Source organism: Grammomys surdaster, unplaced genomic scaffold (assembly GCF_004785775.1).
Source record: "Grammomys surdaster isolate TR1022 unplaced genomic scaffold, NIH_TR_1.0 126531, whole genome shotgun sequence".
Lineage (NCBI taxonomy): Eukaryota > Metazoa > Chordata > Mammalia > Rodentia > Muridae > Grammomys > Grammomys surdaster.
Genome location: NW_021621323.1, coordinates 17,857,207 through 17,868,488, shown reverse-complemented (window position 1 = coordinate 17,868,488; position 11,282 = coordinate 17,857,207). Strand labels below are relative to the sequence as shown.

The 11,282-nt window shown below is 45.3% G+C and overlaps 1 protein-coding gene across 3 annotated transcripts in view; it reads left to right on the top strand.

Annotated features, from left to right (window-relative positions):
• Positions 1-10,918, top strand: part of Bcar3 (BCAR3 adaptor protein, NSP family member) — a 110,268-nt gene extending 99,350 nt beyond the window's left edge. For all 3 annotated transcript variants that reach the window (XM_028760422.1, XM_028760421.1, XM_028760423.1), the window contains 5 exons: positions 118-233; positions 3,965-4,136; positions 5,611-5,722; positions 5,955-6,167; positions 10,295-10,918. In XM_028760422.1, the coding sequence (XP_028616255.1) occupies positions 118-233; positions 3,965-4,136; positions 5,611-5,722; positions 5,955-6,167; positions 10,295-10,473 (792 nt within the window). In that variant the 3' untranslated portion in view covers positions 10,474-10,918. The remainder of the gene's footprint in view (positions 1-117; positions 234-3,964; positions 4,137-5,610; positions 5,723-5,954; positions 6,168-10,294) is intronic.
• Positions 10,919-11,282: the final 364 nt, after the last annotated feature.

Here is an 11,282-nt window from a genome sequence, read left to right as displayed (position 1 = left end):
TTTCTTTCTTTCTTTCTTTCTTTCTTTCTTTCTTTCTTTCTTTCTTTCCTCATGCTAAATTAACACTGGGGCCAACACACTTCCTGATCCAGCGAATTTCTCCTCTGCTCCCGACAGGTTGCTAGGATACTAGAAGTCTCTGAAGACATGAAGAGGACCATGGGTGTGAGCTCAGGACTGGAACTCATTACCTTGCCTCATGGCCGCCAGCTGCGCCTGGACATTATTGAAAGGTGAGCGTGCTGTCCCTGTGTTTCCCACAGTCAGCTCCTCGCAGGTATCTGTGCAGCAGGATGCCGAGGGGGAGAGGAGCAGCATCAGACTGTCCTGGAGTCACATCATTCCAGGGTACACATGACTCTCCTCAAGCCTGAGCTGTGTCTGGGACGTCACACCTCCCTTACCCTATTCCCGAACTCTGGCTGCAGCCAGAACACTGCACCTTCCCGCTGCTTTCCTCCCCTCAGGAGCAGCTCACGTGGCCTCTGGAGCTTAAGACCTCTTGATGAATTAGGATTGGGGAAGACTGAGGAGAACGGATTCTGACCTCTTTCTTTAAAAGGTGGACAGGAGGACTGGGTGATCCCCAGGCTCTGAAACCTGCTGCCATTTTTCAGAAGCACTGCATCCCTGAGTACTTAGTTTCTTTTCTTGTTGCTCTACTAAATTACCCTGGCAAAAGCGTCCCAAGAAAGGGTTTATTTCAGTTCACAGTCCCTCAGAGTGAGGAAGCCAAGACAGCAGGAACTCCAAAGATGTGGTCACACTGTGTCTTCAGTCAGGAATGCAAGCTGCAGTTCTCCATACACAGAGCAGGGGCCCAGCTAGGGAGCACTGCTGCCTTCGGGGCGGTGTCTTCCTACCTCAGCTAATTAAGTCCCCCAGGGGCCCATCTACCACCCGATTCTAGATTCTCTCAAGTTGATGGTACTCACCGTCACACAAGGTGTTCATTAAACCACACAGGTATCTGTAATCTCAGTACTTGGGGGCTGAGGCAGGATGATTAAGTCCAGCCCAAGCTATATATATAATAAAGCCCTTTTGCAAACAATAAACAAACCGTGAAACAAAAGGAAAGCATGCCCTTGAACATGGGATGCTTAGAGATGAGACATGCTTTTAAGACAAGAAACAGAAGACTAGATTTTCACATTAAAACAAAAGCTGCCCCCCCAACACTAGTGTGCAAGTTATTTCCCAGTCGGCATGACAGTTAACAGCTTCCATGATATACTCGGGCACAGCCTTGGCCCGTTGAGTTTTCTATAGTGCTGGAATGTGCTCAAACCACTGACTGTCGCAGCCACTGTACATGGGTGGCAGAGGGAACCAAGAGACGAAAAATTTTAAGTCTTAGTATTCACTTGTGTAAGCAGCTGTTGGCCTCTGGGAGTAAAGGCTGCATTCTACACAACTTTACAAAAACGAGTGTGGGGTGGCATGCCTGTAACTCCAGCACTGGTACAGTGGAGGCAAGGAGGAGCACAGTTTACAGGCCAGTCTGTCATATATACAGGGTGTCCAGCCTAGGCTCTATGTGGAGACATGATCACGACGACGATAAAAACAACCCAAAACAAATGGCTTTGAGGGAGTGAGGTAGAGGCTGGAGTTGGCGTCAGGAGGAGGACAGATGTGTTAGGAAGTGTTTCCTCACTTTGTTCAGGCAAACTTTGGGGAATTTCATGTCCAGCTTCTGAGCCACTTCCTCTTCCTGACAAGACTTCTCACTTCAGCCTCCTCTTCATCCCCGGCAGCTCCTCTCTCTTCCCGTGTTGTCTGGGTGCAGTGGTCACCCTCACTTCCTCATTCTGAGTAGATACACTGCAATCTGAAATCTCCAGACACCTTTGTTTTGTCCTGGTACAGAGAGGTGCGCTGGGGCCTGAGCTCTAGGCCTAAGCCATGGCCAGCAGCTGCAGGGCCACTCTCTTGCTTGTCTTCTGACTTCAGCTCTGTCAAAATCCCTCCCTTTTTGCTGCTTGCCTGGAATCTTAACACCCTAATTTGTTTCTCTCTCTGACTATGGGATCTACTCACAGAGACTGGGGGATAGTTTGACTAGTTACGGTGTGTTAACTAAATAAAGGGCAAGGTCTTAGGAGCCCTGAGCTGCACGGTAACTTCATTTTCTTGATCTAAAATCAAACACAGACTACCCCTTGATGTCTAATTTACTACCTCATTCCTGGGCAGGCTAAGTTGGAAGCATTCTTCTGGTAAGATGCGGGTACCACCAGCTGCTGGCCACTGACATGTAAGCCACAGACTGAGTCATTCCCACACACACCAGCACCACCAGCACCAGGAAGGCCCCAGCAGATGGTGATCAAGTGACTGTTATTAGCCAGGCACACCACATGAATGAAGCAGGGGAAATTGGTCTATTGTTAGTTGAAAGAAACACCTGTAGTGGGGCTGAATTAATGTTTACTAAGATACAACTCCTCGACAAATACACAGAGTTTATCCTTTGGGAATCTGATTGGATTCATTGGTTAGAAAGACAAGAAATCAGGAATGGGACATAGTTGGGAGAAAAGGAAAGAGATGGGACAAACAGACAAAATGAGTCAAGGTAGTCAGGCCTGGTGGGGACAAGCCTGCCAGTTATAGCTTATACAAGGGACTGAGGCAGGAGGACCACAAATTCAGTAACTGTGGAGGCAAATTAATGAGACCTTGACCTAAAGTTAAAGGTTAAGATGGGCTAGGGACATAAGTCGGGTGTAGAGTGCTTGCCTTGGATGTACAGGCCCTGGGTTCAGTCCCCAGTGCCTTGGGGAGGGGGGGATGAGAGAAAGAGAGGGAGTGGGGTGGGGCTTGGGGCTTACAAATAAAGATAGAAGATGGTAAGTTATTTTTGTGCCCACAGTCTGTATTTTATATACTTTGTCCCTGCTTTGCAAGTTAGTGCTCTACACACACACACACACACACTCACACACACTCACACTCACTCACGACACTTAAAGACAGCAGAGCACATAACTCAGTTAACGGGTATTAGGAGAATTGGGAAAGCTAGGCATGCTCTGGGCCACTACCACCCACCTAGGCCCAGAAGGAACACGGCCAGGAACTATGGCCCAGCTATGAGCTTCCGGGAGAGTATGACCCTGGAGTTTCAAAGGCACGGAGTATCTTAGGAGTTTTACTTACAGCGCTTGCATAGTAGCCAGGAAGACTAAGACTAAGTCTGGCCCAGTGCAGTAAATTCCTGGGTTCAGATTATAGAGGGGAAGGAACAGGTCACTTGAGCTTCCTGCCAGACAGACCCTACACATAGGGTCCTATTGTTCTGTACAGAAGAGTCACCGTGTTTCCTGCCCTAAAGCTCGAGTATGACCCTTGTAATTTAGGGTGAGAAAAAGGGAGAATTGGGGTGGGGGAGTAGATACTCTGTTTTATTAAGGTCTGACCTTACAGTGAATTCCTGCCTGTCTTTCAGTCTTTGTTTCCCTCTCCAGTCTCTCTGTGGTGCCTGTACTGGGGCTCTTCTTGCCTCCTTTCTCCTCTTCCTGTTCTGATACCCATGACATCTCGAATCGAGTTCATATTCTCCCTCCCCCTCCCCCTCTCTCTCTCCCACTCTCTCTCTCTCTCTTCTTTTCCATTCCCACTAAGTGGAGCTCCAGTCTTCCCCAGGGGTAGCATCCCCTGTGTGTTGTGGTATCTCCTTAGGCCTTGCATGGTAAGAGAGGCAACATGTAGCTACTTGCACTTCTGAGGTCCTCTTCATGGTCCCATGTCCAGGATTAAAGCTGGTTATGTCCTAGGGCATCTTACTTTCTGAATTCATAGTGATTCTTTGTCTGGTATGGGATGGGCTTTATTGAGATCAGCTTTCCAAACTGGCTCCCAGCCAGTGGCACACAAATAACCCTCCTTCTGGATGATTAGGGCCATTTTCTCCTCATCTTGTTGACCCGAACCCAACCTTTGGTCTTCTCCTACTTAGACACAATACCATGGCCATCGGCATTGCTGTGGACATTCTGGGATGCACAGGCACATTGGAGAACCGAGCGGGCACACTCAATAAGATCATCCAGGTGGCCGTGGAGCTGAAGGACACCATGGGAGACCTCTATTCTTTCTCAGCCATCATGAAAGCCTTAGAGATGCCTCAGGTGAGATGCTGGCTTTGTGCAGCCTCCCACGCAAGTATGCATTCATCACTCATTAAAGAGTTCTGTATACCATGCATATCTGACTGCTCCAGCCAGCCTCTAAAGATAAAGTAAGTTTTAGTGAAAGCTGAGTTGGTTACAGACAGCCAAGGGCACTGTCCTTAGTGTTTTGATTCTGTTTGTAAAAACACTGGTAACTGCTGGTAGTTCAGTATCTCATCTTTGATGCATAGTAACAAGAGTTAGTCTCACTACTAACAAGCAATATTCCTGAAGAACCAGTTAGGGCAAGATACCATGCTGGAGTCTGTGGCATGACAGAGGCTGCATCGACTTGGGCCATCAGGGATGTGGTTAGTTGGGGTAATGACTCGAGACATTTAAGGAGCTTGTATCAGAGAATCCCTAAACCAGCTGTCCTCAATCTGTGGGTCACGAAGACGACGACTTTGGGCATCAAAGGAGTCACATGTCAGACATCCCACATATCAGATATTTACATTACGATCTCCAACAATAGAAAAATTGTAGTTATAAAGCAACATTTTATGGTTGGGACAGGGAGTCACCATAACATGAGGAACTGTATTACAGGGCATTGTAGCATGAGGAAGGTTGAGAACCACTGCTCTGGACTTGATTTGTCTCAAAGTATCTTTGCCAATGGACTTAATTTAAGGCAGTTGTGTAGCTCTCTCACTGGTTGTGTAGCTCCCCAGCTAGAATATCTCAGGTAGAGTCTCTGACTGTGTGTGCATTGACAGATGCTGGATGTTTTCAGAAGCCTGTCAGACACAATGGGCCTCCATTGTGAGGGAAGTGAGATCTGCTGTCTACTACTCAGGTCTGCTTCCCCTCATGTGAGTGCTTGGAGAGCTTTGAGTCGTAGAGTCAGTCCTGCAAGCCAGGTCCAGCCAGCAGTGTCAGCACTTGGCTGTTTCCTAGATTAGCTCCAAAATCCTGCCAGGTACTCATAAACAGCCATCTTTGCCACTGTGAGACCCGGCTGCAGTCATTATGTCCTGAAGTCAGAGCATGCTCGGCACATAATTCTCTTCATTAAAAACAAACAACAATAACAAAGAGTGACCACCTTAAAAGCACGATGCTGAACAGATTAAGGGTCCTTATCAGAAATTTCTTGGAATCACATGGTAGGGAGAACCCACTCACTACCCGTCCTCTGACATACACACAACATAACTACAGTGAGATACTTACGTTTAGGCACTTTTTAAAATTATGTATAGATACACACATTCGAGCATTGTGGGATGGTCATCAGAGCCATAGGGTGTAGGATTACGTTCTCTCACCTCACACCTACTCAGAGAACTTCATGCTCATCTACCACGTATTCCAAAACTTAAACAGAAAGGTGTTTTTTTGTTTTTGGTTTTTTTGTTTTGTTTTGTTTTGTTTTGTTTTGTTTTAAAAAGAGCCTTTCTGAAGCAGTAACCTTTCCTTCTTCCAGATCACAAGGTTAGAGAAAACATGGACAGCTCTGAGGCACCACTACACCCAAACAGCCATCCTCTATGAAAAGCAGTTGAAGCCCTTTAGCAAAATCCTGCATGAAGGCCGAGGTGAGCACGGGAGGGCAGGGCAAGTGTCGGGACTCCTTAAGTCTCTCCTGTGTTAGCACTTTAAACAGGACACAGGCTACTCCCTGCCCCTGTCACCTGCGAGGCTGATGCTGGCTCACACAGAGGCACTGCATGACAGCTCTGCAGTGGCTCAGGAGACCCAAATGACCAGTTGGGTCTGTGATTGACTGTCAACAAACTGTGATCTGGAACTTTCCTCCTCCTTCCTCAGAGTCTGCGTATGTCCCAGCAAGCAGTGTATCAGTGCCACTGCTGATGCCTCTTGTGACCTTAATGGAGCGCCAGGCTGTTACTTTTGAAGGAACCGACATGTGGGAAAAAAATGACGAGAGCTGTGAAATTCTGCTGAACCACTTGGCAACAGCCAGGTTCACGGCTGAGGCCTCGGAGAGCTACAGGATGAACGCAGAGAGGATCCTGGCAGGTAGGAGCTTGTTTCTGGAATCCTCTCTGTGCAGGGATTGGAAGGAAGGGAAAAGAAGAAAGGGCATGGATGCCCTCGGTCAGAACAATGACCAACAGAAAGGATTAAGGTGTAGCTACATTTCCTACTCCATTGCTATAATGTTTAAGAGCATACAAAGAAATGGGTTTCACTGTGGCGTGTGTGTGTGTGTGTGTGTGTGTGTGTGTGTGTGTGTGTGTGTATGTGTATGTGTATGTGTAAGCCAGAGGTCAACTTAAGATGCCTTCCTTCAGTTTCACACACCCCTTTTTTGAGTCTCACTGGCCTGGGACTTACATGGAGGCTAGGCTGGCTGGCCAACAGGTCCCAGGGACCTTTCTACCACTGTCTCTCCAGTGTGGGGATTAGAGGTGCATACAATGCCTCTCTTTAAAAATATTTTTTTTCAAGCTGTGCAGTGATGGTACACACCTTTAATCCCAGTACTTGAGAGGCAGAAGCAGTTGGATCTCTATGAGTTTCAAGGCAGCCAAGTCTACACAGAGAAACTCTGTCTTGAGAAACAGAAATTATTTTAAAAATATGTATTTCTATGTAGGTATGTATACACCATGAGCGAAGGTGCATAGTGAGGCCAGAGGCCTCACACTGTTGAGCTAGCCACAGGCAGCTGTAGCCTTAACATAGGTGCTGGCAGCCAAACTCAGGTCCTACAACAGCAGTACACATTCTTAACCTCTTGCCATCTCGCAGGCAACCAAGACCAGCTTCAAACACTTACTGAGAATGCCATGCGTGAGTGCTGTATTATGTAATTTCTACCATACACGCTTACCTTCATCTCCTGTGCCTCCCTATGTAGATCACTTTAATTACTATTCCACACACACACACACGCACACACACACACACACACACACGCACACAAACATGTATCTGTAAATATAACCTACTGAGTAAATTTAGTGTTGTTCATATGTGTGGGTGTGTGTGGGTGTGTGTGGGTGTGTGTGGGTGTGTGTGGGTGTGGGTGCATCCCTGGAGGAGACTGACTCTTCTCTTAGCAGTCATTAATTACCTATAGCACCTCATCTAGGGGTGGGAGCCTTTAAATGTCTCCCCCATCCGCTTTGGAATGTCAGCTGGTGTTGCCATTGAACAGGTCTTGTTTAGGTGACCATACTTTTGAGACTGCATGGGCTCAACTTCCCATCATATGCAGAAGACAGCACCTTATAGTATGTGTCTTGGTCCTCTGGCTCTTAGTCTCTCTGTACCTTCTTTCTTCCTCGCTGTGGCGAGGAAGGTGTAGAGATTGGATTGTAGATGTATCCACTAGGGGACGGGCAGCTCACAATAAACTGTTCTCTGCATTTTGGCTACTTGGGGACTTTCGTTGATGGTCATCTGCTGCAAAAAGCGGCTGCTTTGATAAGCAGCAAGAGCTACTCCTATCTATGGATATAAGGGTGGATACTTAGAGTGCAGTCAGGAATTACACTGGTGTAGGAGAGTGGCAGTAGCAGGTTCTCCCCTGACCTCATCAGCCGCAGGAAGTTGACTAGGTTTCCACTAGGCACAAATTTCTTCCTATGAATGCACCTTCAATCCAATTAGATGGCTGTTGGTTACCCCCAAGATACAAGTGCCACTTTGGCACCCTTAGAAATATCTTGCTGTGACAGTCATTTTGTGGCTCACAGGCATGAAAGCTGGGTAGGACTGCTAATTGCATGTTTTCCCTTGGCAGCCTGCATAGCATCTACAGATGCTAGGAGAGCTAGTCCTCAGAGGAGGCTTCTAGGTCAATTCCAGCTCCATCCACCCAGTCCCTCGCCTAAAGTATGTGGTATCTTCAGCAATAGTGTCTTACCTTCAAGTTCTGGGAGTCTCTTGAACCCCTTTGACCAAAGACTCCAAGAGAGGTTTCCTAGGCCTGACACTGAAGTTCGTTAGATTGACTATGGTTCTTAGGGGAAGTATTATCATCCCAAGTGACCCAACTTGATTTAAACCATTTATACATGTATACACATACACGAATATAAGTAAACACATAATATGTTTCTCTATGGTTTTTTTTCAGTCATCCTTGGTATGTGGGTTTTTTTGTTATGGTTCTTTTGTTTTGTTTTTGTTTTAAAGCTAGGAGCAGTGGAGGGAGAAGGGACAAAGCCTTCCCCTTCATAGCACCTGTGTCTTACTGTTCCTCTCTAGAGCGTCCCACACAACCCATCATGGTCTCTTGTCATGAGGAATTTATCTTTCTTGGTCTAGTTTACCCATCTCAGAGTAGTATCTCCTAGTTCTATCCAGGTACCAACAAGATTCATTATTTCACTTTCTTCACAGCTGAATAGTATTCCACAGCGTATGTACCACACTCCTTTCTTTATCTACCAGCCCAAGGACACTTAGGCTATTCCCACTTCCTAGCTACTGTGAAGAGCACACTGAACATGAGTGGACATGTATCAGGTCCCTGGGGTATGTGCCAAGGAGCGGCATAGGTGGATCGTATACTATGTGAGCCTTAACCACCTTGATCCACTACTATAAGTAGTGCTGCCCCAGTTTACAGTTTCACCGACAGCATATAAGGGTTCCCCTGTGCCCACATCCCTGCCAGCGTCTGTTGTTTGCTTGATCTTAGCCACTCTGACTAGGGTATTGGGGTAAAATGAAACCTCAAAGTAGTTTTAATTTGCATTTTCCTAATTGCTAAGGATGGTGAACACCTTCAAAGGTGTTTCTTGGCTATTTCTGTTTCTTTTGAGAACTCAATAGCACATTTTTTTTTAAGTTGGGCTATTTGTCTTGACTGGTTTTTGAATTCTTCTGGATATTAATCCTCTGTCAGCAGCTTCTTTGTTATGATGTTCCAGTTGTCAACTGTGGGTATGTGAAGCCCTTTAACGTGTAGTCTGGAGATGGAACGAAAGCCTCTGTGCTCTCACACAGGAAACACTACTGACTGAGCTGTTTTCCCCAACTGGGAATCTCATATGTGTATTTTCATTCTCACTATTCTAATTCATCCCCAGACTATGTCCTGAAATTCCAGATAATCTGGGGATCCTGAATCTCCTTTCTTTTGAATTCTACTGAGGGACAGAATAAGTAAAAGACAGAGTCAAGAATACCCTCCATTAGCACCTGGGAAGGCGTTTTTTATCTAGACTTCCTTGTGTCTTTGCCCTACACACACTAGAAAGTGCTGTGTAAACTGAACTTTAAGCGTTGTAGTAGGAGAAAGCAGCTTCCTCAGATTGAATGATAGACACTCATCACAGGTGTGGTGTGAGCTGCATGGAGCTAAGGTGCTCAGAGAGAGGCACCTCAGCACACAGTGGGTAAGCAGTGTGCCATGGAACGCTCAGGATAAGTAACTCATTTGCTCAGAGGCAGCATGTGGGGATGACTTCCAAAAGGAAAAACAAACTTCATTGATTTTATAGCTGTGTTACTGACTGTGAGTTCAGGGTCTCATGGATTCAAAGCTCATCTTAAATTCGATGTATAGCCAAGGATGACCTTGAACTTCTTGATCCTCCTGCTCCCAGCTCCCAAGTGCTAGGATCACAGGTATATGCTACCATGCCTGAGCTATGCTTGAGAGCGAACCCAGGGCTTCAAGCATGCTAAGAAAACATTCTACCAAATGAGTTATGTCCACAGCCCCCTTCATTATTAAAATTATTTAATAATTAAAATAATTATTAAAATCATTTGGTAGAAAGCAGGGGTGGGCTGAGTTGGGAATTCTACCCAGACAGTAAAACTGGCTGCCTGGAAGTATCCTAAAACTAAATAAATTTACTAGCATAAACCAAACGTTACAGCTAAGATAGCTGAGTCACGCAGTATATAGTTGAATGATGTGACAGGTAAATTCTGCATCAGTCACATTGTTACAGACAATTGCAGACAAGGAGACAGTCAACACTACTCCACAAGCCTGCAGGGGACACAGGCTTAGTGAGTTGACTGTGAATTCTTTGAAGCTGGACAAATGCCCTACATTTTTCTGAATTCTGAGAGAGGAGAACGTTCATTTTAACTCTTCTTTAAAACAGACTTTTGTTCATGTTTACCTTTTAATTTTAGGCAGAAAGGACTGATCTTACCTGTTTTGTCTTGGTTAGATTTCCAACCGGATGAAGAAATGACTGAGATCTTAAAGACTGAGTTCCAGATGCGGCTGCTGTGGGGCAGCAAAGGTGCTGAAGTCAACCAGAATGAAAGATACGACAAGTTCAACCAGATCCTAACCGCTCTCTCACGGAAACTGGAACCTCCTTCTGGAAAGCAGGCCGAGCTGTGAGAGCCATCTGGAGGACCTTGGGGCACTACCTGGAGCTTCTCCAGTCCTGCTGGGAACGCTTATTCATCTGATAAAGTAATAACTTGTATCTAACAAGATACAAGTTGTTAATATCCACAGGATATTAAATATGTAAATTGCACAGAGCACACTTATTTATGAATTGTTTAAAATTACTACTGATTTTTAAATGAATGGTAATTTATTATTAAGATAACTATTGCTAATGTTGATCAGCAAATTTAAGACGTAGCTATGTTGCTGGTTGTTTAATAACATGGTATTTGACCATCTTAGTTTTAATTCCTTGTCAGATAAATGTAAATAGAGGCATTTAAAAGAAAAGCATGAAACATGGAAGAAGGTATCAGTTATATGATATTCTTTGAATATGAAACTGTAAATAGTCATGAATGGAAATATATCTTTTTGTGAAATAATTGTATCCTGTCTCTTTAATATTGACTCAACTTAGCATGACAATTCTAATTCCTGGGTTCTAAAGAACTTTCTTCCCTATCTCCATATTAAACTAAAATTAACAAAAGTGGTTTGCAAATCTAGGGTTTCTCCTGCAAAAGACAGAAGGAATACTGAACCAAAGGAGTCCTGCTTCAAAAGACCTAGGTTCAAACTGGAGGGCAAATTCTGGCTAAAAATCGTACTGAACACCAAGATATCAGCTGTGCTATTTCATGACACAGGTGGTCTACCGAGTTGGCTCTCCTGGAAAGCCTTCCCAGGCACATCTGGAGCAATGCTTTCCTATTCATGGTCCTTTAGGTATCTCTCTTAACCCATTTGTTGGT